This window comes from Panonychus citri, unplaced genomic scaffold (genome assembly GCF_014898815.1).
Source record: "Panonychus citri isolate SS breed McGregor unplaced genomic scaffold, ASM1489881v1 Contig00092, whole genome shotgun sequence".
NCBI classification, from domain to species: domain Eukaryota; kingdom Metazoa; phylum Arthropoda; class Arachnida; order Trombidiformes; family Tetranychidae; genus Panonychus; species Panonychus citri.
Window position 1 is genome coordinate 1,205,220 of NW_026515497.1, and position 24,875 is coordinate 1,230,094.

Consider the following 24,875-nt stretch of genomic DNA (forward strand, 5'->3'; position numbering starts at 1 on the left):
CTGTGTTGTTAATAAATCACATTGATTTTCATTAATCATCCTCATCCTTTTGTCACTGAATCAATTCAAAGCTTTTCTATAATATTTACAATCAACAAATTGTTTTCATCGTCATTTTAATGGTCCTAAATTGTGTGTTAATCAGTACAACCGATTTCAACCATTCTCGAAAACCGATAAACAATCAAGTTTAATCAAAGGAAAAAAAAAGTTTTCGAATAATTTTTTCATTCTTAATGCAAATACTATTGATATAATTTCCTAATGGTTGCATTTGGATGAAGCCAATGTTCAATAAAAAGGCCATAGACTATTCATCTTGATCTTCATCATCATCATCCTCTTCGTCTTTTAATTTTATGATGCTTGGAAAGAGAGAGAATTGAAAATTTCGAATAGAAGAAAAAAAAATATTCTTACAACTCCTTTCTTCTTCTTCATCATCATCTTTGGCCTCTTTGCTTCGGCTTTTTCATCATCATCCATGGTGAGTCTATTGAAAGATGTCTCTCTTTTGTCCTATTCGAGAAAATCTATGGCCTGCCGATCGTCGTGGGCCCTTTTTATCCTCTTTCTTCATATTCTTTCTTTGTGAATACATTCAAATGCTATTTTGCATTTTTTACCATTTGTTGTACTGATCTCGTTGTCGTAGTTAGTGTTGGTAGTAAATGTTGTCGTTGCTGTTGTTGTTGTTGTTGTCGCAATACTGCCCGTGAAGATGATGATGAAAAGGTCCCAAAAAAAAGCAACAGTCGTATAGTCTAAAGTAAAAGGCATTGGGATGAGGATGAAGATGATAATGTGTAAAAACAAGAGTAAAAAAACTTTACACGACTGTAGTTGTACCTTTATTGTTATTGAATAGACTTAAGTCTTTATGCTAAATCCATCTACTAATAACATGTAATCCGTATTAATACATATTAATACTTAAGAGTGTGTTGAGTTCATTTGTTGTTACCTGTATTCAAAGTAGATGATGAAGATGAGGAAGATGAAAAGCGAAGGCGAAACCGATCATCTCGAAGAATGAACAAAAAGAAGAGAAAAAGTCTCCGTCAATAAGAAGATAAGCAAGAAGAGAAAGAAAGAGAGAGAGAGAGAGAGAGAGAGAGAGAGAGAGAGAGAGAGAGAGAGAGACTGAAACATCCTTCTTATTATTATGATGACGATAATGGAGCTTGGGTATTTGAAGATGAAAAGAAACGAGAAGAGAAGAAAAGTTTTTTTTCGATCTTTTCTTAACCTCGATTTTTGGTACTAATCATTTCCGATTGTGGTGTGGGTACTTAAACGTGTGTATGTGTGGATGTTTGGGCTGGTCTAGCGATAGAAAGTCAAATCGATTACACTCCCTCTGCCTCCTTCTCCTCCTCCTCCTTCGTCGACTCCTAGTCATCGATTTTTCGAGTTCTAACTTGAAACTTTTTTTTTCTTCTTCTTCTCTTTTCTTGTCGCTCTTTCTTTTCGCCTTTCGCTTTACTTGGACTTCTTTTCAAGATCAAATTTCAGGTCGCTTTTTAAACTGATAACAATCTCCGGTAACTGATTACCGATTGTAATTCTAATTGGGATCAGGTTGATTATGATTACGATCAAGATAAGATACGTTTCATATGTGATCAACTAATAAAAGTAAAGGTAAAAGTATAATATCATTTTGATTGTTCAATAGGAAACTTGAGAAACTTTTGAAATTTGAAACATTTTTTTTTCGCTCTTAATTGTGATCACTTTAATCATTCCCTGTCAAATTGCCTTATCTATTTAACCACACAATCAGCTTCCCATTATTAACCAATTGTCACATTGATTGTTGCAATTGAGTTTTTTGATTATCTCTTTTGATAATCAATCTCAATGACTTTGATTAGTATCAATTTGTTGATTTTTTTTCTTCTTCTAATTGTTGGTCATTTGTTTGTGCAAACAATTTATCTGATACTCTATTGAATCTGTAAATTGGTTGCTTTATTTTTTTTTTGCTGCTAATTGTCAATCAATCTTTGAATAAATTGTTTCTAATTCAGTTTGAAAAACTTTAATTGCAACTCTATTGGCAGATCAATATTGGATTCTTTTAATCAACAATTGACTAATTTTTTTCTGCATAATTTACTTATCACGGTTTATCAACAGTATGATTATCGAGATTTTCAATTCAGATGATCAATTTAAATTGTGGTTAATCAAATCAAGTTGAGTTACTAATTTTTGGTCAATTTTAAAGTTAAACTTTTCAAGAGTTTTTTTTGTAAAAAACAGTGATCACAATTAGTCAAATAAAATATCGATGAATAATAATTGAGTATTTCTTTAAGTTTACTCTAATTGTCACTTAATTGTTTTAATTTTTTATCGGTTGATTAAATTTCATTTAATCGAGTTGATTGATTAACTTTTTGAAAAGAGCTCCAAATGTGATGGTTACGCCATCTTCTGGTTGGAAAATTTGTTCAATAGGTAAACATTTTCTTGTTAGAGGTCAACCAATTATCTTGATTAATTGTTTCTAATTGTGTTAATTTAATTGATTGGTGTTTTTTAATTCACCGCCACGATGAGATTGACCCTTCTTCGTAGATGTAGAGGCTTCAATTCCTCGAAAATGTTTGATGAAGCTCCAGAAGAATTGGAGAAAATGAAAAGACGAAATGAAATAAGGCAAAAATTGAAACTTGATTTCAATAGATTTCAATATAATCCTTATTCATCCGCTTATGGTATCGCTTATGTAAGTATTTTCTGTTTAATTGTTGGTTTAATTTAGTCACCATCATCATCTATTGATTGTTCAACATTCTCTCTTGGTGTTGAATTTGTTTCCAAGCAAGATTTTAACCTTTTTTGTAAATTCTTTTCTCTTTAGGTTGATCCGCAATTTGAGAGATTCAATTCTGCCAAATATTTTCGGCTTGATTACTGGAAACCAACTCTTGCAACATTTATAGTATTCGCAGGAACCATATTTTTCCCATACTTCTTATTAGTTCGTTTCGATATGGATCAAGAGGTAAGTTGGAAAAAGAGAGCAATTAAAATCCTCTAGCAATTGAGTTGTGGTTGATAAAGTAAATCTCATGACCATTAACATAAAAATTTGTTTTCTCTTTTTTTCGTTTCTCTTTTCAAACAGGAATATTATTGGGAAAAGACTCAAAGTGGTGAATTGAATTATCATAACAGGAAACTTTACAATCTCATACATTAAACCTTTAAATTGTGTATTTAATTATTATGGATCCTCTTATAATTTGGTTAGATTCCTGTTTTGGTCTAAATTAAATGGATTTCAAGTCACCAAGTGTAAATCACCAATAAAGTTAACATATTAGCTGTTAAATGTTACTTTTGAACGAATCGTTCAATATTTATAACTCATTTAACTAGAAATACAATTAGTTTGAACCTTGAGATTTGAACAATTTAAAAAAAAAACAATCTGCGATCTTAATATTTAATTTAACTCAATCGAAACCAATTCTAGACAAATTTGGTCGCAATTGCTATTACCTTATTCAGTCCAAGTCGGTTGTTTCTAAGTAAATTTGGTATTGGAACTAGAATTCGTGTTCCTAATGGATTACCCTTGTCATCTAAAAGAATCATATTATTTGAATCGAATCGAGGAACACCCGGTTTTTGAAGTCGCAACAAACCAACAACTACTCCTTTCTTTTTCAATCCTTTAATTGCGACCATTACTTTGGTTCCTAAAGTCGCAATTCTTGGTTTACGGTAAATACCAATGATTTTCGGTGGTTTTCCGTCAAGCATGGCCTGTTTTCCTAAAGGACTATTATCAACGACTCTCATATAGGTTCCAACAAACGCTTGATCCAATATTTGATTGGTACTAAAATACAAATTACAAATTTAAAATAAAAAAGAATAGAAAATGTAAACAAAAAAAATTAGTTGCAAAGAAGAAATTGTTGAAAGAAAAACAAAGAGAATCAATTTAAACTTAAGTTACCTGATACATCTTTTACCAATAAGGCTTGGTAATAACGTAGAAATCGGATTAGACTGTAACAGAGTCTTCAACAAAGCCTAATGATTAAGAAAAACGGTAAACAATTAAGAATCAAAAATTAACCATTGACATGAAAACAAAAAGGTTAACATATCACAAGACTTACCATTTGTTTTCTCAAGATTTTCACCGATTTACTCAGCAAATTAACATTGATTTCACGGTTAGAATGAAAGTAGACACTTTAGAAATGATTATTGGTAAAAAAACGACTAATTAGTTAAAGAAAAACAATTAGAATCAAATTAATCAGATTCCATTTTAAATTCAATGTTGAAAATGAAAACAAAAACATTAACACATTTTCGTTATATTCGAAAGGTGCTGCCATCTATTGGTTAGTTAGAAAACTAAATTTCGAAAAATTGAAAATCAAAAATTGAGAGAAAACAATTGAGCGAAATAAATTGTAAACAATTAGTTGGAATTGATGGAAATTAGTTCTTTTTGTTTCTTTAATGTAATATAGAAAATTTAAATTGTTTAATTAAATTTGTTTCGAAAATAAAACCATTGGTAATTGAAGGAAATAGAGAGCGAGATGATCAGTAAACCAAGAGAAACCAGAAACAGTAAGGTAACAATTAATGGGGAACAATTTAAATCTTTGGTAATTTGGGTGCTTTAATCACCGGATTATTAAGAGCAATTAATCGTCTTCCCTCTGATTTATAATCATGACTACAATCATGAGCTTCAGAGTATCGATGGACAGTACAAAACATTTGTCCACATCTAAAGAAAAATATAAAGTTAATTGTTAGAGAGAAAAGAAATTGTTGTTGTTAACAATTAGGGATTCGATTGTTAATTATTGTCATTTTTAAGACAATTAACTTACCTGCAATCATATTTGGTCGCTAAACCAAGTCGTTTATTACAAGTGAAACAACGGTTCTTTGATTTTCCATTGATTGTCTTTGATTTACTTTTACCCACCGGTGGTAAAGTTTTACTTTTCGTCTTATTAGTTAATTGTGATTCCTTCCTGAACTTACCTTGATTGGGTTCAGATTTTGATTGATCAATTTTGGATATTGTCAAATTATTGGTTGACCCTTTACGACTCATTGATTTCAATTGATCAGCTGATTGATTAGTAGATTGATCAATTAATGATGTTGACAATTGCTGATAATCATTGTTATCTTCAAGTGTATTGTTGATCTTGGACTGTCCATTAATTAAAGGTTGCGATGATAACTGTGAACAATTAGATTGGTTAACCAACAGTGTTGAACAATTATCTTCATTTAATTTGATAAAAGGACTTGTCTTGGGTCGTTGGTCATCATCATCATTATCATCCAGCTTGACCACTAAAGCTGAAGGAGGTGATGATGAAGATAAACCCGATGAGTTAATTGTTTCATGATGATTAAAGTTAATTCCTTGAATTGAAAATCTCCGGCGAATCATATTACCAGAGAATCGTTTTGATTGATAATTTTTTCGAGTTAATTGTTCAATTAACTTTGATTGGGCTCGACGAAGTTCCTGTTTCTCTTGTTGTTCAACCGGAAGGTCCCAATTTTTAACCAAAGGTGACAAAGTGACCGGACACTTGAAAGAAGATGATAAAGAAGATAATGAAGATGAAGAAGATGATGATATGGTGGTAGTGGTGGTGGTAGATTTTGTTAGCAACGGTGGGAAAGTTAATCCTGGTGTTTTAATTGTATCTCCATCCAATCCATTGGTGATTAGTTTCGGTGCTGTGGTCAAGGTTGATGAGGTTAAAGGTGGTAGCCCGTGTGAATTGTTATCTACAATCAAAGGTAATTTAATTAAATTGGTTCCAGGTAAATTTTTACATCTTTTCAGAGCCAATGATTTCATCTTTGTTTGTATCTCTCTCATTTTCACCCTAAGGGCATCATTTTCCCTTTGACGTTGTTCACTGGCTCGAGCTTTATCAATCAAACTTTCCGTTGTTATCATACCCAAAGGATCAGCTGATCCAATGCTGGATCGATCATCCGTCCCTGTAGTGACCTGTGATCTCCGTTGTTTACCAGGTGAATACATTTTAATCTCATTTCCATCTTGAAATATTACGATTCCATTGGTTAATTGTGAATTACCATCATCTTGTCCAACAATTGGACAGCCAGAATCTTCATCATCATCAGTTGATGAACGAGTTAAAATGTTATTAGAATAGTGGAAAAGGTTATCTGATTGATTATCAGGGTTCGATGAGGACAATTGAATCGGTGGGTTTAAAGGTCCACCTCGTAATTGTAGAACGAGTCTCAATATAGCTCCGAATCCTATTCCATATTCCTCCAGGGTTAAATCATCTTTCAATTCCTCTCCCTGCCAGATGAGATGCTGTTGAGACTATGGGGTGGGCGATAAATTGTAAGATAAAATCAGAAAGTTAATTAAAGTTAAATAATCAGATTGAGAAAATTTTTCTTCCACATTATCATGAAATTTAATGTTCATTTGAAGAAACAGGAAACATTAATATTTTCTCTCTCTCTCTCTCTCTCTCTCTCTCTGGTCAGTGGGGTGACCGGTGGGAGAGAGACCTTGTAAAAATACACCAAGATAATGCGATAATAATAATTTTGATTATTAAATTAAATTCCCAATGATATACAACAACAACAACAATCAACCAATAACTGTAGTTAAAAGGTTCAATCATTAATTTTAATCTTGTAATTTGATTTTGAAATTTGATTTCCATGATTTAATCATTCTCAATGTTATCATAACTCAACCACCACCATCAACATCATCATAATTATGATGATAGTAATTTAATTTAATTGCATTGGAGAGGATTTTTGAAAACACAATCTCAAATACTAACAAAAATATGAGACTCTAATTGTAATCTGACCACAATCAGTTAACTAGTAACCATCAAGGTTTAAACAATTAACCAGATGATGAGCTGGAGATTGGTAAAAATAACTGTGGTTAATGTTAGGTTCTGATTGTGTTTCAGTTGAAATAATTAAAACAATGTAATTGATTGTTGCTTTTTAATTGTGTTTTACCAGAGAAACAAAAATTCATCAAGATTATGATGATTAACTTTCAGTAGATGTTAGTTAACAATGGTAACAATTGTTAGGCAAGAAAGTTAATCAATACCTATGGTTAATTACAAGACACTATTTGACAGTTATCTTCATCATCTTATATAAATCATCAGTCATCATCAATCATTAACCTGAGTTAATCTTTTACAAAAGATAATACAATCTAATTAAGGATAATTTTTAACTCTTTCATCTGATTATCATCAATGGCTTTATATTGACATTATCCTCCTACTCTTGTTGTTTTATTATCATCAGGATGAGAAGATGAAAAAAAAAGGAAAATAAAAGATGAAGATGAAGATAAACCTGAGAATCAGAATTGACTAGAAAAAAAGATGAAAAAGAAAAAGATATTAACTGCTTCCTGTCATCTTCATCTCATCATCGTCATCATCAGCCTTCAACATGGTACATCCTCATCTCCCTTATCTTCCTCATCTTCCTCATCTTCATCATAAAAACTTCTCTCTCTCTCTCTCTCTCTCTCTCTCTCTCTTTGAGTCTCTTTTGCTCTTGCGACTTCAATGATGATTGTAGATTATGGTGATTAAGGGAATCCACTTTTGCCTCTGGTTGATAGAGTTGAATAGTTTTTGGTTCATAATAATAATTTAGTGGGTTGATTAAGTGTATCTTCATCATCCTTATCATCCTTATCATCATACTCGTGGCAGAGATCATTTAAAAACCATTTCTCTTGGTCCATCCCCGCAAAAGTCCGTGTACTGTAAACACAGTTGATCAACTTTCACATGTTGTCTTTTCCTTCAGTGATAATATTACAACGATAATGATCATCATTATCATCATCATGGTAATAAGGATGATGATGATAATAAGTGTGTAAGGTGATGATGATGTATTAACATTATTTAAGTCACCGAGCGGAAGCTACACCAGATGATCCATAGTCTTTCACATTAGCCTTATGTGAGTGTTTCCACCCTGAGTCTTGTTTTTTTTCCTCCTCCAAAATCAAAGAGCGACAATAAAATGGCTCAACCGTAGAGAGAGTGACAGAGGAAGAGGACAGGAAGATAAAGAAGATAAAGAAGATAAAACTTACTGCTTGAATACCCTCGTCTTCTTGGAGTTTCATCTTAAGACAATAAATTGTTTCTTGAGGTAATATTTGGATCTCAAAGGTTGTCCCAGAAAAGGTTTCGACATAAATTGGTATTTGTTGAACTGACCGATGTCCATTCATATACCACATGGAATCATTATGATAATAATTGACCTGTTTAACCAACAACAACAATTTGTCTCTAATTTATCACAATTAATTAGACTTGAAATTTTTCAACAAGAAATGAAGGTTAATTAGTTTTTTTCTTCTTTCGAAATTGAAAATAATCGTATTTTTTTTTCTTTCCAATGTTATTCACTCTCTCGTTTCTATGGTGATCAATTGTTTCACTTTTCTTTTTCCACCTCAGGAGTGGTTGAAATCTCTCAATGAGAGTGAGAAACAGAGAGAGAGAGAGAGGGAGTGAGAGAGTGGGTAGAAGTAGTTATTAGAATGGGAGAGGTCGATCATTTGGAAAATGGATCAATACATTTTTCCATGTTGATCTATTGACGAGTATGTTACTCGATGTCTCTTCCCACCATTAGAACATTTTGTTGACAAAATTCTTGTTAATTGTACCTTTTTATGGTTCAGCTGATTAACAATCAATTTTAATCTTGAAATTAGTTTGTAATCAAAGTTAACATGAAAAAAAGAGTATTTAATTAAAAAGTAATAGAAACTATTTACATTAATTATTTTCAAAAAAAGGCAAGATCATTTTTTCTGTTTCGTCATTTGAACAATAATTTACATTTTCATTTGCATGGTGGTTACATTTTTTATCAATTTTTGAAGACTTTCTTGTGAATGAGTGAGTGTATTTGTGTGTGTGTGTGAATATCGTGGTGGATTTTCAAGTTGATCTCCTTTTTTTCTGTTAATCATAATCAACGTATCCTGCACAATCTGTTTCGTCACTATTATCCCAACAATCAGTTACGTTATTACATTTCTTTTCTATTGCAATACATGAAGTATTCTGTCCACAATGAATTTCCTGTAAAATTGAAAAGAATAAAAAGATTTAATTATTATGACATAATTATCAACAATTTCATGAGAGGTGGGAGCAGGAATATATCATCATAATCAAAAAGGAGAAAAAAAAGAAAAGAAAATCAAGAAAATACTGAATATAAATAAATGTCATGAAGAAGATGAAGGTCAGTATGAGAGCAAAAAAAGTTCTAATACATTGAGTTATCAATCAGAATTCCATTCACCAAGTACAGACAAAAATGTCAAGAGAGAGAGAGAGAGAGAGAGAGAGAGAGAGAGAGAGAGAGTTGAATATTGAAGGAGTGGTGATGGAAGATAAGGACACCGATCCCTCCCTTCATTGAGGTCAAACTAAAAATTGACGACAATTGGGTGTTAGAGAGAGAGGATGAGTGAGAGACGAAGAAGAAGAAAATTGCTAAATTATAAAACAAGGTCATTGATTTACAATGATGGACATCAATTAATTGATTACTGTAACTCTTAATCAAAATCTAAGGGAGTAACAAACATTTATAAATACCATAGAGACGAGGGACCAGTTAATGGTCGGTAGTAAAAAAAGAGGAGAGAGAAAGAGGATCGAGAGTGATGAACCAATGGGTAGATGGACAATGAATCAGGGACGATAAAGAAGATGATAAAGGTCAATTTAGTCAAAGTTTCTATGTGTCCCCTTAGCATCTTATCTCCTTTTTTCTCTGAGACGATTCATTTTGTTGAGAGAAAAAAAGAAACACACCCGGAAAATAGAAGTAAATAATTGCTTTCGATTACTATGGAAGATGGATACTCAGATATCTTCTTCATCCTCCTTTTTCATTAATTGGGATGCAAGACGATGAAAGAGAGAGAGAGAGATATTATCATTTTTATTGTTATAACAATGATTCCTAATGATAATATATTATTTTCACTTCACATAATCATTATTATCAAAGATTCATCTTAATTTGATTAACATGAATAAATAGTAGGCAACAATCATCATTAAGAGGTTTAATTGTATCTAGATATCTAAAAGTGAGGACGCCTTTACTTTCTTGATTTTATATCTTCGCTCATCATCATTTTATCATCATGATGTATAACAAAAAATTCATACAAAAAAAGAGCAATGATGAGAAATATACTCGTAAGGAAGAAGATGAAATAGAAAGAGAGAGAAAGAGAAAGAGGCAATGGAGAAAAAGAATAGAAACAGGATGATGATGATGATAATGATGAAGTAAAGGTTGAGCATAAAGTTAAAAGATTAACAAGAACGTTAAGGAGATCATCATCAGGAGGAGAAAAGATGAAAAATAATAATAAAAATGATGCAAGAAGAGAGAAAGAGAAAGAGAGAATAATGTAATAATGATGATGAAGATAAAGGTCGGTCTGTAACAATCAAAAAGGCTAAACTTCAATGTTTATGGACATGTTTTTATAGCCCGCCCGATAAAACTGCCAAAAAATGGCCTAAGAATTAAATATAAACCACTCTCCACCTGAGGACTAATAAAGAGAGAAAAAAAGAAAGAGAATGATGAGAGGAAGAGAGAGAGAAAGAGATACTTAAACAACTTTTTTAAAAACTTGACTGACTTTATGGAAAAGATGAAAACAAGATGATGGAAGGATGATGATGATGAGGATGAAGAAAAAAAGATGATGATGTTGCATAAACTCAACCAACTGCAACAACAATATAAATACTGAAAGGGTATGGCCCAGGCCAGTTATTCATTATGCTTTTCACTGTAGTAGGCCAGGTCATATAATAAATCCCAAATTGAAAAGTTTAAGTCAATTTGATTATCAGCATGATGAGAAGAGGATAAAAAATGAAGATTGAAGATGAGAAGAGTAAACATACAAGGTTAAACATAGTGACCAAGGTAAAGGTACTTTTTTATGCTTGCTGAGTAAAAAAACTACTTATATTAATACTAAAAACAAATGGTACATGAACCATCAAAGTCTTCATATCGAATAGGTGAGAAGATATTGGTGTTAAGGATAAAAATGAAATCTTAAGTAGTGAGAGAGTAAAAAACAAAGAAGATGAAGAAAAACTTGACAGTTTATTGACAAATATAATAAAATATTGAGAGGATAATCTTATTGCTATTGTAAAGTTTTAGATAGTCAATTGTTTCTGTTTTTCTCAGAGATAATTTTAATTATATATTGAGTGAGAGAGAGAGAGAGAGAGAGAGAGAGAGAGAGAGAGAGAGAGAGAGAGAGAGAGAGACTCAGTCAGTATAGTTGAGACTATCGTTGGGATGAGTAGAAACAAGATGAGGGAGCGACATGAATCACACATTGGAATAGAAGTGAGAAAAAGTTAACTTTTTCTCAAAAATTGTGAAAATGTTTGAAGACTCACAGAAATGATTTACAATGGTGATGGGCAATAGAATGAAATATAACAGAATTTACTTGTGTGTGAGAGAGTGAGAGAGAAAGGGAGGGAGATAAAAAGAAACAGAAAAACAAAAGGAAAGAGATATGTTCCAATCTTGTTGAGCTAATTGGTGTTTACATTGAGTAAATTTCTTGAATTCATCTTATTATATTTATTACTGTCTATTAATATTATTAGTGAAGGAAGAAGAGCAACAGGAGATGATGAAGATGAAAATGAAAGAGTGGATGAGAGTCATAGTGGAGAGTGGTAAATGGTAAATGAGTTTGTAAGAGAGGAAAACAAAGCAAAAAATATACACTGTTAACAATAATAACGAAACTAAAATTTCCGCTGACGCAAACAATTGTTATTTTATCATTAGAGATATAAGATAGTTGTTGTTATTATCATAGCATGAGAGCTATTGAAGATTACTCAGATTCTTGGCAGTGAAAATAAATGGATACTTGGCCATCGTCCATTTTAAAAGACAGAGAGAAAGAGAAAGAGGCAAATAGGAGTGAAGAAAAATTTCCCACTGAGTGTTAAAACCTTCACCCCTCTAAATGTAATACAGTTACAACTGTAATATCAATGATTAAGAAGATGATGATGATAAATACAATGAGCATAATATGAATGCATGATAAGAAAGACATGGGATACAGTCTTGTGAAATATTTCACCTTCCTCTGTCTCAGATAACAAAGCTATTTTCTTGATTTTCATCTTCTTATTTTATCATCAAGGCGGAAAGAGAGATGTTGATGATAAAAAGACATAGAGGGAAAGGTAGAAAGAAAAGGTTTCAATTTCCAAAGAAGATAACTCAAGTTCAAGAATACTAGTATCTAAGTAATATTACTAGTTAATTAGCATCATGTTACCTTACAGGAAAAAAGTAAATTGGTTAATGAAACCCTTTCTCTTTCTGTTTTAACTTGCATCTTTCTTTCATTCTAAACTTAAATACATAATCTAATGAATAATCAGTGTGAATGTTTTCAATCATCGCAATTTATTTGCTTTATTATCATTATCATCAATTTCCTCAGAATTTAGGTTATCAATCAGAATCTTTTTTTTTTTCATCAACCAATTGCTCTTAATCATCAGCCTCATGCATCAGTTAACACATTGGTAAAGTTTTTTCAATGAACGTCTCAAATGCACTAAATTAGACCTAAATCATTATCAAGTAAGAGAGAGAAATCAAAGAGATCAACACAATAGTGTTGATAATATTGATAATGGTTGAATGAAGGCGATAATTCTGATTGAAGAGAATTGATATTTTCGTCCTATTTTTTCATGGACTTTTTTCTCTCTCGGGGTGGAATGGCTTAGAAATCGACAGAGAAAGAGAGAGAGAGAGAGAGAAAGGAAAACTCAGAGACGAAAGATTTAAGAATAATGAATGAAGAGGATAAAGAAAATCGAAGCTATCAGCTGAATATTGATGTAAAACATTTCGAGAATTCTGTTTATATGGAATGTTCATCAAGAAGATTATGATGAAAAGGATAAAGAGTAGACAATGGATATAAAAAAAGGTTATTATGATGATTGGAACTTACATTTTCACCACAATCACAGTTTTTCTCGTCCGATGAATCAAAACAATTCATATGGCCATCACATCTTTTAGATAAAGGAATACATTGGGTATTTAAACACTGCCATTCACTTTCTAAGCACTTATAAGTCTTTTCACAGACACAATCTTCAATTTGAAGAGATTGATGTTGAGATCGGGTTACTTTGATACAATTAATATCATCAACTCTCCATTGGTTTAACTTATCATAACAATAACGGGTCCTTGAATGGACTCTCTCCTCTGAACAGGAGCCTGCTTCATTTTTACATGTTGGTCCCCATTCGGACCATCTCTCCCACTTATATTGATGATGTTCAGGCTCCTCTGGATCACTATTATTATTATTATTATTTTTATGATTTTTATCAATAACACTTTGATCACCACCATCCACTTCAGATCCATCACTGTTATCACTTGATGATGATGTTATTGTTGTTAGACCAGTTTTATTATTATTGTTGTTACTATTAGTTATGTTGTTACTATTTGAACCTTTGAATTTAAAAAGTATTGTCCTTTCATCAATATCTAATCCGGTAAATAGTCCATCCTTTTTGGCACTCATTAGGTTAAGGACGATTTCGTTTAGTGAACAATTAACATCTCTATTAAAATGTAAAACTAAATCAACAATGATTCCATTTAAATTGTATCGGAGATTGTCTCCTTTCCTCACTGAGATGAGTTCCACTTTATCCAATTGAAGAGGCGATAGTGACCGAGTTAAGTTGACTAATAATTTAATCTGTACAACACGAACCATCAAAATTAATCAGCAACAGAAAAGTTTCATCATTGGCAGTTTTTTTTGTGTGTGTTTGGGCGTGAATGAGAGAGTGAGATAGCAAGAAGAGTAAACCAAAAAAATCAAGTGTTATAAAATTGAATGAGAGAAAATAATGAGATGATGATGATGATGATGATGATGATGATGATAATGGAGGAAAAAGAAGGTGGAAGAGAGAAGATAAAAAAAAGAACAATAGGAATTAGTGAATGGCCGTGAATTAGGTGTAATCATCACAGAGCAAAGGAGAAAGAAAAAAAGATTGGTCTTTACATGTAAAATACTTGAATTATTTTCAAGAATGAAATCATGTTCATCGTAACCATACACACTCTCTCACACACACTCTATCATCAACTCGACCTCTTTAAGGATGTTTAATTCAACGTTACCTTTTCACTAATAAGCCAGGAAAGCTTTTGAAAGGCATCACTAGCTCTATCTTTTAATTGGCGACTGTACATTTTATTGCTAACTCTGAATTGAGCTTCAATGGTCTTCCTTTCCCTGTGACGGTTAACTTGATGGTCTCCAGTTGACCCTAAATGACTTTTGAAACCATCTATGGAAAAATATTGAGAGAGAGAGAGAAGTAAAAGAAGATGACATCGAGAAGATGATAATGATGATAAGTGAAAGAAAAAACATAACAAGACCAAGACGATATCAAGTCCATCCACATTTCCGGTTGAACATAATAAGATGGAGAAGAAGAAAAAAAATAAGAGAAAACATAGATTAGTAAAACAGTAAACTTAATGATGATGATGGAAGTTTTGATTTACAGTAACATAAGCAATTGAATGATGATGATAATGATTATGGTTAATGATGTAGGAACCAGAGGAGAGAAAAAAAACAAGACTTACCGATTACATATTCACTGGTATTTGGTAAATCACTTATTCTGGTTAAATTGTGTAAAGGAAAATGTTTAGCTGAATCTCTGTTATTTCTATTATTACTATTTAAAGTATTAGAATTTTCCTGAGAGCTCAGCATATTTGTATTGCCTAAATCCATCGGACCCATTTTGACTGCATTTGGATTGACAAGGAAAACATCTAGAAGAAAACAATAGAGGAAAAGCAAAAAAAAAGAGAATTCAATAAGACAAATATAATGGTAAGAATAATTAGAATGTAATTGAGAAGAAATGAAGAGAAAAGTCTTACCTTTCTGCAAATGGATTACGTGATATACTGCAAGGAAGACGGCGATAAATAACAATGGGAATAAGCATAAAAATATTAATCTTCTTTTTGCATTGAAACTACTAGAATCGACATCAACATGATGAATTTGATCACTTTTAATATCTCCAGGATTGAACTGTTAGAGAGAGAGAGAGAAAATAATAATAATGATAAAGAATAGCGAAAATTAATTGAGCGTTGATAATGGTTGAGACATGGAGTCAGAAAAATGTAGCAATTTATTAATTGCTACATCAAGGAGGAATTGGGTTGTTTGGTTGGAAGTGTGTGGAAGAGTAAAAAAAAAAGTTAAACTAACCATCATAAGGTTTACATTGTTGTGATGATGATTTCTGAGATGTTGCCTATTCAATGTTGCTGGATCAAAGTAAAGTGACCCACCATGGTGATGGTGGGGATCTAAGGGTGTCGCTGATGAATAAGCCACTGTCCAAATTGGTGGTTTACACGAGGAGGTATTGTGTTGATTTTGTAGTTGCTGTTGTTGTTGTTGGTGTTGTTGTTGCTGGTGGTGAAGTTGATGATGAGAGTGATGATCACGTTGTAAGGTACCAGTGTGTTGAATGTCTCTGGCTATAAACATGGTTTTAACATCTTTGTAGGAATCAGATGAACGGGAAGAAGATGAAGAGCAAGAGGGTAACGATAAATGGGAACAAATTGTTGATGATGAACAGGACATTCCCTGGTAAAGGTGATCCCCTTCACCGTAGAAAAAGTAAGGAGAAGATGGAATTTGCTGTATGATGAAGCGAGAAGTTGAATTTTTATATCAAGAAAAAAAAAGAGGAAAGATTATGACAAAGAAAATTGTATTGAAGAGAAAAAGATGATCGGGAGGATGAGATGTAAACAGTGTTTACAAGTTTAAGTGTATTGATTGATAAGAGCCAAATTTATCCAAATTTATCCATAACTGTGAAAATATAACTTAAACTGGTTAATCCTTAGTAAACATTGACACTCACACAATTGTCATCATCACAAAAGAATATGAAAATTATCTATTAGATGTTGATGTTATCATAGGAAGAAGAGAACAATCTATAATTTTGTTTTCTCTTTTCTTCTTATTCTTTTTGAAATACAAGTCGTAGCTGGAAATTAATGGTAATCAGAGATGAAAATGGCGATGATGATGATGATATATCTTTCACTTCACATGAATGAGAAAATGTGTATTTGTAAATAATCCAGATAGAAATGATAGAATGAGATATACCCGAGAAAAAAAAATCAAGACGTTGATGAATTTTCTCCTTTTTTTTTCTTCTGTTGTTAAGATGAGAAAAAGAAAACAGCTAAAATATCAACATGGAAGATGAAACAAAAAAGGGCCAACGGATTTAAAGTTAACTCTCTGGTCTCTTGGAGATTTGAAATACAGATTAATCAAAAAGAAAGATATCAAACTTTAAGATGAGAATAAGATAAAACACAAATATAAGAAAATCCGAAACAAAGAAAGATAAGAAAGAGTTGAATCCAATGATTTAGGAGAAAGAGAGAGAGAGATAATGTTGTTGATTTTAGAGATGAAAAAAAGATGATGATGGCTTAGTAACAACAATTAAATTTCCATTTTGACTAATAAAAAAGATTATTGAAAGTTGATGTGATTGACCAGAGAGATGAAGATGGAAGAAGAAGTAAAAAATTGTTGTTGTAAGATGAAGATGATGAACACAAAGAGCGAAGAAGTTTGTTGTTTATAATCCAGAAAGAGAATAGAAAATATAAAAAATTCTATTTGATAAGTTTAGAATTTTTCACTTGTTTCCTCTAGGAAATGTACACACACACAGAGATAGAGAAAAGAATAAATTAATTAGTAGAAAAGAAAATGTTATTAATTACACGATGAGGGAGAGAGAGAAGAAAATAATTGAAAGGTAAGAAAAAGAAAAGAAAAAAATTCCAAAAACAGTCAACAAAAAGTTTAGAAAAATTTGTTACCTGCACTTGGAGAAGAAAAAATTGCAAATGATAGACAGAAGTTCAACTTCCCTTGTAAACCTGATTTTCTCTCTCGCGAGGGAGCAGAGAAACTGCGCCTTCTCTTTCTTTTCTCTTTCTATTCTCCCGATTTTCTTTTTTCCCTTTTCCACCCCTAGTAACCATTTTCTTCTATTCTCTTTCTTTTCTTCTCTGTCGCTTTTCTCATTCGCAACTGTAACATTGAGAAAGAGAACAATTTTCTGGTCTTCATCTTCTTCTTTCGCCACGCTCTCTATCATCCGAAAGGAAGAAGAGTCTTTCCTTTTTTTCTCTCTCTCTCTCAAAGTTACATCATCTTCTCTTGAAGGATAATCTTTGTCTCTCCCGCTTTTGTCTCCTCAAAGAAATGGATTAAAATGGCGAACGGATTAACACATTGGAACAAAAGAATCTTGGTCACTTTTTCTTTTATTTTCTTTTCTCTTATGTAATAGATTTAGAGAAATATGGTTCGGATTAGAGGCGAATTGGATTAACTGAATTGTTCTTCTTTTCTTTAGCCATTGGATTTCCTGTTATTCTTTGCGGAAATAGTGTTAAGATTAATTAGTCCATGTTTTCTATTGGATTAACATTGTCATCATCTTAAGAGCGTTGGTCAACTTGTTAATTTGTGATTCTTTTCTAAAAGTGTAACATTTTTCTCTCTTCTCTATGTTTTCCTTTTAGGTCTCATATTGGTGATTCTTTCATCCCAATTATTTTATCATCTTCTTTTTGGCTCTTACTTTCTCTTTTTCTCTATTTCTTTCTCTCTCTTTGTCATCTCCGTTTCCTCTTGTCATCTCACTCTCTCTCTCTCTTCTCTGATTTTCTAACTGGAATCATCATCCGTTTTAATCTCACAACCATAATATCCCAGCTTAACATTTTCTCTTCTTCCCTTGGACTTCACTTGGCTTGTTTTTTTCTTTTCTTTTATTTTCTCTTCTAATTTGAAGAGAAAAAAAAGTGTTTCCTTTTTTTCTTGCAGAATTTGCTTTGGGTATTGGTCGTTACTGTTCAATGAAAATGAAGGGAAAATGGTTAAATTCAATGGTGACACATTCTTATTGAATGAAGATGATGATGAACCTCCACTGATGATGATCAAGCTTAAGGAGTAACAACAACAACAACAACAAGATAACAAAGTAAACAATAAAGGTAAAAGTTTCTTCGGATTGAGAATTTTACAAAAGAAAAAAAGAAATAGACGAACCAAATAGTACTGAAGATGGAAAACGATAGAAAATGAAAAGGAACAGAAAAGATTAAAATGAAAGAGACAAAACAAGGAGCAAGTTAGAAACTGAAAGAGAAAAAAAAGAAAAGGTAAGTAAAGTGAAATCCCTATTGATTATCAGTCCATTGATTGTGTATTCTAATGTCAACTGGACACAAGGTAAAAAGTTAACTTGGTATGAGAGAGAGAGAGAAAAGGTCACTTAAAGAAATTACCAAAGGTTAAAGACCAAGGAGAAACCCCATAGAGTTTTCCGTTCCTTCTCTCTCTCTCCCTCTCTCTTTCTACCTGAAGAAAATCTAAATTCTCTTTTCTTATTCTCTTATTTTCTAGGTTGAGTCCAACGGGAACAGCGACAACGATACACACACAAACAGCTATGATGATGACGATGACAACAACAACGGAGACAAAAAAACGTCAAACAAAGGACAAAGGATAAGGAATATATGGAAGAGAAAAGAAGAGGAAAAAAAGGTAAAATTTAACCTTTTAATAGTTTGTCTTCTTTTCTCTTCTTTTTTACACTCAATTGTCCATCAATTGTTATTCCAGTGGCATTTTTAATACTCACACTCACTTACCTTTTCTTTTTTTTCTTCTTCTTCTTCACCTCAGTAATCATTTATGCTGATTTAATGTACCATGTACTGATAGAGAAGGAGCGAAAGATAATACAACAAAAAAGAGCCTCCAATGTATTAGATACTATGGATACACACGGATTACCTGAATCATAACCAACAACAACAACAACAACTTGACTACCTTTAGAATAGTAAAAACTACAACAAGTTTTGTATCTTTGTGATACAACCCAGAGTAAGAAAACTAATCTCATGCACATACATGTATATCCATGTGTGTGTGTATCTTATGCTTTATCATTTTATTATTTTTTCCATAGATATTCAAGGTAAACCAGGTCAAAGAAGCAAACATAAGGTATTAGAATAATACAATCGAGAGAGAGAGAGAGAGAGGAGAGAGATAAAGAGAGAGAAATGGATACACACTCACACATTAGCGTGAAAAATGGTTACTCAAAAAAAGAAAATGTTTCATCTTCTCTCCTTTTATATCTTCCTTTTTCTCTCCATCACCATCATCATCCTCATCAATATCTTTCTCTTCTTATTCTATTCTCTGTTCCCTTTTTATTATATTCTTTTTTATATTTTTCTTTTCTTTTCCAGTGTGAATAAGTTATTCAAAATTTCCTGAGTGTCTATGATAGTTTTTCCAAACCAATTTGATTACATATTCATTCAATATCAATTGCATGGTCTGATCGTTTCCTCCCGTTCCCGTTGTTAACATATACATAATTTTTATCTCCATCATATATCATCATCATCATTATCATTATCATCTGGTGAAGAAAAAACAAAATTTAAGGTAATTGATTTTCAATAGGAATATGATTATTACCGTTTCATAACAAATTTGATTGTCCCGATGTTGTTTTGTTTCATTTGCGATCCCTTGATTATGATGATGATAACAAATAACAACAATTGGTAATGGTAACAACAACTGATGATGTTAATGATGATGATGATGCTTGATTGAGTCTATTTTAAGGTCATAGACACTTGATTGTTAGATTAGATTTAGTTATGTATATATACGTAAGTCAGGCCAATTTAGCGTCAATTTTTTAAGGCCTGGTAAAGTAAACCATTTATCCGTGAAAATTTTTTTTCCTTTTCAGGTACACACACATATACATCGGAACAATTTTGTTATTAGCTTATTGTGTGTTCTCTTGCTGCTTTAATTTCCATTATTAACTATATTTCTACTGATTAATCTTGATTCTTTCCTCCATATTGATCACTATTAACCATTAAACACATCAATTGGAAACACGCTTCATCAAACCTAATTTACTGATTGTAAGTAAAAAAAGCGATTGTTGTATTACATGTTTTTCTCATTGTTATTTTTTTTTCTCTCTCTCTCTCTTTTTACTACAGATTCTCATCTTTTACCATTGGAATTTAGGTGAAACAATCAACTGATTTCAATGATAATGATCACCGGAAAGGAGAGATTATATCAATCAACTCGATCGTTATGATTATTTTTTGCTCTCATTGATCAACCTAACCAATTATCAATCAATTTACCTTATCTACTATATCCATACAAGCGTATCCCGTTTTTTTAATCATTGGTTAATCTTACAATTGGAAATTTAATTGTTATCTTTTTCTTCACTCACATACCATCAAAATCAATTGTTTATTAATCATATTTCCACTATTATTACAATTGTTTTGGTTTAAAAGGTGAGGTAACTGTTGATTATTGGTTGTTGTTTATCTGAGGTTCAGGTAACAATTAACCAATTGTTAAAATTATTACTACTTCCATTAACCTTGACTTTAGATTTTTTGTTGTGTTACTTTTAATTCAATTTAATTAAGTTAATTATCCACCATCATTATTATCCAAATAACAACAATCAAAATAATCTGAAACAACGTTTATGAATCATGTCCTTTTCCCATTACTCATATGATAATAGATGTTACCTGTTTCTATCAAGTAAATATATTATCATGTAACATATTGATAGTATTTGATTATTATTATTTGATTGTTGAACAATAGTAAACAATAATAATAATAATAATAATCAGAAGCTCTTAAATTGTTGTTTAATCGTATTAACCCAATGAAGGAATTATAATCTTAGTGGATAAAGAAATAATTTAAATTCATAATGAAAAGTCAATGTTATGTGTTTATTAATTTGATAGAATTTTTTTCTCTCTCTCTTCAGATTGACCAACATGACCTGACCCACTCTCTATCCATGTGGCACTAAAAGATGATGATGATGAATAATATAAAACCAAGATTAACCTTTAATCCTCTCTTTCATATATATTAATACAAGAGATCAAAGTAAAACCAGGTAAGTGTATTTGGTTAATAGTATCCAAAGAAAAGGTAGAAAAAAGTGTAAGTGTACATTGAACATCTATTGTTATCCATAAATCATGATGCAAAAGATGATGAGGATGAAGATGGAGAGATGATGATGATGATGATGATGGAAAATAGAATTTCTCTCTTTCTCTCTCGCTCTCTCCCTCCCTTCCAAGGACAAGGTTAGCGTTTGTATTAAGTTATGAAGAGTCAAGGTAATGAAAACTAAATAGGTAAATGTAAATGTTTATTATCATCTCTTCATCTTCATCTCATTGATGATGTAAGAATAAGATTTGTATCAAAAGGTGAACATTTTTTTTTCTCCTTCTTCTTCTAGATCGATGGTCATTTGGTTGACATTCTTGAGGAAAAAAAAAGTAATATTTTCCCATGGAAAAAATTACCTTTACCTTTGTTGAGTTACTATTATTTATTATTATGAGATAATCTAATGTACTGTTATCTTTTTTTCCCTTAGTGTTACAGGTGAGATGAGGATGCTCATGAAAGTGATGAGGATAAATGTTTCATCATCAATAAACCATAACGCACACATAGACTCATAAGCTAATACATCATTTTTTTTGTGTTGTTACTGCTGATGAGATAACTAATATTGGTGATAAAATGTTTAACTATACATGTTTATATATATTTAATCATGATACAAGTTAATTCCAGAGGTTAATCAAGGTTATTATTACCAGTTAATCATTATGATGACCATGATGATGGTTATTATTATTATCAAAATAATATAATCAACTGATTGTGTTTTTTTTTGTTTCCCTTGATTTGTTATGAATCAAGTTATTGGTTTACTATTTACTTCTGGTTTTAATTCAAGTTAATTGTTTACTTTTGGTTAACATTTGTTGATCATAATCAAAAGTAAATATTGGACAATTAAATGAAATGGACATTGAGAAAATAAATCACCATTGACTTAACAATCAACAACAATTAAATTACACAGTGTAACTTGTTGTTGATTTTATTGTTAATGTTTGTTGATTTTTATTAATAGTTGAAACAATTAACTCAATTGAAATTGTGAAATTTTTTACAATTAGTTGATTATTTTTTTCCCCACTAATCAATTTGCTTCTTTAATGTATAATACTAATCATGATTAACTGTTAATTAAGATTGACAGTTAGCTAATTGTTACCATTTCTTACTAGGTTAATCTAATTGAAACTAATAAATTGTAATAATGATGATGATTGATTTAAATTGATTAATTGATTGTTACAATTTTTAAAGTTTGTTTTGTTTGTTTCCTTTTCACTCCTTGTTAATTATCATTAAGTGATAATTTCTAACAATTTAAAGCTAGTTAATTACATAATAGATTGTAATGTAATTAACTTTGCCGTAAGGTAAATTGTTAAATCCTAACGATGATTAAATCAATGAATCAAATTGTAAAAAAAAAGTTATTGAGTTTTGATTACAAATTAATTGGTTAATCACGATTGTGGTTAACACCTCTTCATGTATTAACAATCAACTAATCAAGTTACTTAATTTTCATTGTCTCATTATAAAGATTCAATCAATTACAATTAACTTTTAACACCAATTAACTGATTGTAACAATTTGAAAAAAAAAACTTTACATCCAGAGAGTTGATAATTTGGTTTGCCATTTGATTTGATGGAAACAATTTAAATTGTCTTGTCAATTATCAACAATTTAAATACAATAACGATGATGATTTAACCAAGAACTGTTAACCTGCCAATCAACTAATTATTAATCACGACGAAAACGTTGATGATTCAATTCGTGATTAACAATTTAATTTAGTTTCTGGTTTTTAAATCATTAATCAATATTAAGGTTAAATGTCATTGTATTTGTTAAAAATGATTAACTAATCTTAATCATAATTAACTAACCTTGTATTAGATTAACTTTAATAAATTGATTTTGATTTTTTCATCCACAACAATTTACCATCAACTTTGATTGTGATATTTAAATTGTTGTTGTTTTGTCACAATTTAGTTTGTCCCTTTATCTTTGCATGTCTCTCTGTGTTGACATTTACTCTGATGAAATAATTAATTGATTGTAACAATCAAGATTAAAACAATTGCCCTACAACAATTTACTAATCATATGAAACTTTTTCTTGTCAATGATTGATATTGATGAGATAACGACAAGAACCATAATAATAATAGGAAATGATGATGATAATATTCTGGATTCATCTTTATCTTCATCTTGAAGATCATTATTTTTTCATCATCCTCTAATTGCCTGAGGGGTTTTTTAAAAATTCATCATCATTCAAGACTTAATCATTAAAGTCAATATTATCAATGTTAACAGATTGAAAAGTGATATTAAATATAAATCATTATTCATCATGATGAAACTTTATCAACTCTTATTATCAGATGAACTTTTAATTTTGTATATTTCATATTTAATCAAATTGATCTTGTTGATTTATTAACAATCAACCATTGGTTTAATAGTAATCGAAAGTTATAATCAACTGATTGTGATTCTGTAGACGGATTCAACTGGATTACCAACAATTAATTATGACGATTAACCTTATAGATTGACCTGAAATCTTTTGATCTCATTGAATCAAGTGCCAATGTGATTTAAATTGTTGAGGTAAATTAGATTAACATGAAAACCTGATGATGATAATAACGGTAATCATTGGGATTATTTCAATTGAAATTAACTAACAACAAACAACTTAAATTACCACAAACAGTGAATGTCATTAAATCAAATTGAAACTTTCATGTTAATCTTTCACTATCATGATCATCTTGATTAACCAGAACTATTTTAATTAATTGCTTATCCTCAAGATGATACTGATTGTGGTTTATTTTTGATTCAACTTTTAAATTGTCATTATTAATAATCATCATTTATTTATATTGAGTTGATAATAATAATAAATGGAGAAAATTTTTCTTAACCAAATCTCAATGATGATTATATGAAATTGACTTTATATTACATAACCAAATCGCCTTAACTTAAAGATGAAGATGGAAGATGATGAGAGAATGAGAGAAAGTAAATGATGATGATAAGGATGAGGATAAATTGTCAAAGCCTCTTTCTTATTAGTTGATAACAAAGTTTGATCCTTTTACTGATTCCAAGTAAATCTACTCATTGGATTAAGTTGCAAGTTGAGTTTCAATTGGAATGAGAAAGAAAAAAGCTCAAGCCAAATATACATGTTTGTCTGTAGATGATTGTGATGATAATGATGATGAAGATGATGATGATGATGATGATGATACTCATGATACTGATAGTGATGGGAATTATGTTTTCCAACCAAGCAAATTGTATTAAAACCTTAAACTTGAAATGAGAAAAACAAAAATAAAGTAGGAACCCAAAATTTAAGCTTAACCCAGAAATAGTATTAAGGATAAATAGGATTATCCAAGCAAGAAATTGACTCACTTGGTGTAAGGTGGTCTCTCTCTCTCTCTCTCTCTCTGGATATGTATATATATCAAGAGGGGCGGTGGG

The 24,875-nt window shown here is 31.0% G+C and overlaps 4 protein-coding genes and 1 long non-coding RNA gene across 11 annotated transcripts; 2 read left to right on the plus strand and 3 right to left on the minus strand.

Moving 5' to 3' along the window:
* Window positions 1-2,457: 2,457 nt before the first annotated feature.
* Window positions 2,458-3,346, plus strand: LOC128387565 (uncharacterized). The gene is made up of 3 exons (XM_053346771.1): window positions 2,458-2,737; window positions 2,873-3,016; window positions 3,140-3,346. The coding sequence occupies exons 1-3, from the start codon at window positions 2,564-2,566 to the stop codon at window positions 3,212-3,214; spliced, it is 393 nt and encodes a 130-aa protein (XP_053202746.1). The 5' UTR covers window positions 2,458-2,563; the 3' UTR covers window positions 3,215-3,346.
* On the minus strand, window positions 3,342-4,320 carry LOC128387564 (39S ribosomal protein L14, mitochondrial-like). Its single transcript, XM_053346769.1, has 3 exons — window positions 4,146-4,320; window positions 3,980-4,056; window positions 3,342-3,859 (listed from the first exon to the last, which is right to left on the minus strand). Exons 1-3 carry the CDS (start codon window positions 4,146-4,148, stop codon window positions 3,487-3,489), a joined length of 453 nt encoding a protein of 150 aa, XP_053202744.1. The 5' UTR covers window positions 4,149-4,320; the 3' UTR covers window positions 3,342-3,486.
* Window positions 4,321-4,474: 154 nt separating this feature from the next.
* On the minus strand, window positions 4,475-8,686 carry LOC128387559 (AN1-type zinc finger protein 4-like). Its single transcript, XM_053346765.1, has 3 exons — window positions 8,168-8,686; window positions 4,881-6,382; window positions 4,475-4,774 (listed from the first exon to the last, which is right to left on the minus strand). The coding sequence occupies exons 1-3, from the start codon at window positions 8,315-8,317 to the stop codon at window positions 4,639-4,641; spliced, it is 1,788 nt and encodes a 595-aa protein (XP_053202740.1). The 5' UTR covers window positions 8,318-8,686; the 3' UTR covers window positions 4,475-4,638.
* A 127-nt stretch (window positions 8,687-8,813) lies between these two features.
* LOC128387558 (homeobox protein 4-like) lies at window positions 8,814-17,062 on the minus strand. Its single transcript, XM_053346764.1, has 6 exons — window positions 15,476-17,062; window positions 15,136-15,292; window positions 14,830-15,024; window positions 14,353-14,522; window positions 13,148-13,918; window positions 8,814-9,173 (listed from the first exon to the last, which is right to left on the minus strand). Exons 1-6 carry the CDS (start codon window positions 15,857-15,859, stop codon window positions 9,054-9,056), a joined length of 1,797 nt encoding a protein of 598 aa, XP_053202739.1. The 5' UTR covers window positions 15,860-17,062; the 3' UTR covers window positions 8,814-9,053.
* Window positions 17,063-17,292: 230 nt separating this feature from the next.
* On the plus strand, window positions 17,293-24,299 carry LOC128387570 (uncharacterized). 7 transcript variants are annotated; one of them, XR_008325109.1, is made up of 9 exons: window positions 17,293-18,489; window positions 18,734-18,877; window positions 19,019-19,222; window positions 19,308-19,345; window positions 19,597-20,298; window positions 20,380-20,694; window positions 21,192-21,326; window positions 21,681-21,720; window positions 21,822-24,299. It is a non-coding gene; the product is annotated as an uncharacterized LOC128387570 (long non-coding RNA). The 7 variants fall into 7 exon arrangements; XR_008325108.1 differs by having other exon boundaries at window positions 19,019-19,178; XR_008325107.1 differs by having other exon boundaries at window positions 19,019-19,345.
* Window positions 24,300-24,875: the final 576 nt, after the last annotated feature.

Coding starts and splice junctions, on each gene's coding strand:
- LOC128387565 (XM_053346771.1), top strand. CDS start 2,564: ATGAGATTGACCCTTCTTCGTAGATGTAGAGGCTTCAATTCCTCGAAA. Junction 2,738..2,872: donor CCGCTTATGGTATCGCTTAT/GTAAGTATTTTC, acceptor TTTTCTCTTTAG/GTTGATCCGCAATTTGAGAG. Junction 3,017..3,139: donor GTTTCGATATGGATCAAGAG/GTAAGTTGGAAA, acceptor CTTTTCAAACAG/GAATATTATTGGGAAAAGAC.
- LOC128387559 (XM_053346765.1), bottom strand. CDS start 8,317: ATGTGGTATATGAATGGACATCGGTCAGTTCAACAAATACCAATTTAT. Junction 6,383..8,167: donor AAGACGAGGGTATTCAAGCA/GTAAGTTTTATC, acceptor CCCACCCCATAG/TCTCAACAGCATCTCATCTG. Junction 4,775..4,880: donor GCGACCAAATATGATTGCAG/GTAAGTTAATTG, acceptor ATTTTTCTTTAG/ATGTGGACAAATGTTTTGTA.
- LOC128387564 (XM_053346769.1), bottom strand. Junction 3,860..3,979: donor ATTGGTAAAAGATGTATCAG/GTAACTTAAGTT, acceptor TTTGTATTTTAG/TACCAATCAAATATTGGATC.
- LOC128387558 (XM_053346764.1), bottom strand. CDS start 15,859: ATGTCCTGTTCATCATCAACAATTTGTTCCCATTTATCGTTACCCTCT. Junction 15,293..15,475: donor ACAATGTAAACCTTATGATG/GTTAGTTTAACT, acceptor TCTCTCTAACAG/TTCAATCCTGGAGATATTAA. Junction 9,174..13,147: donor ACTGTGATTGTGGTGAAAAT/GTAAGTTCCAAT, acceptor TCAATTTTACAG/GAAATTCATTGTGGACAGAA.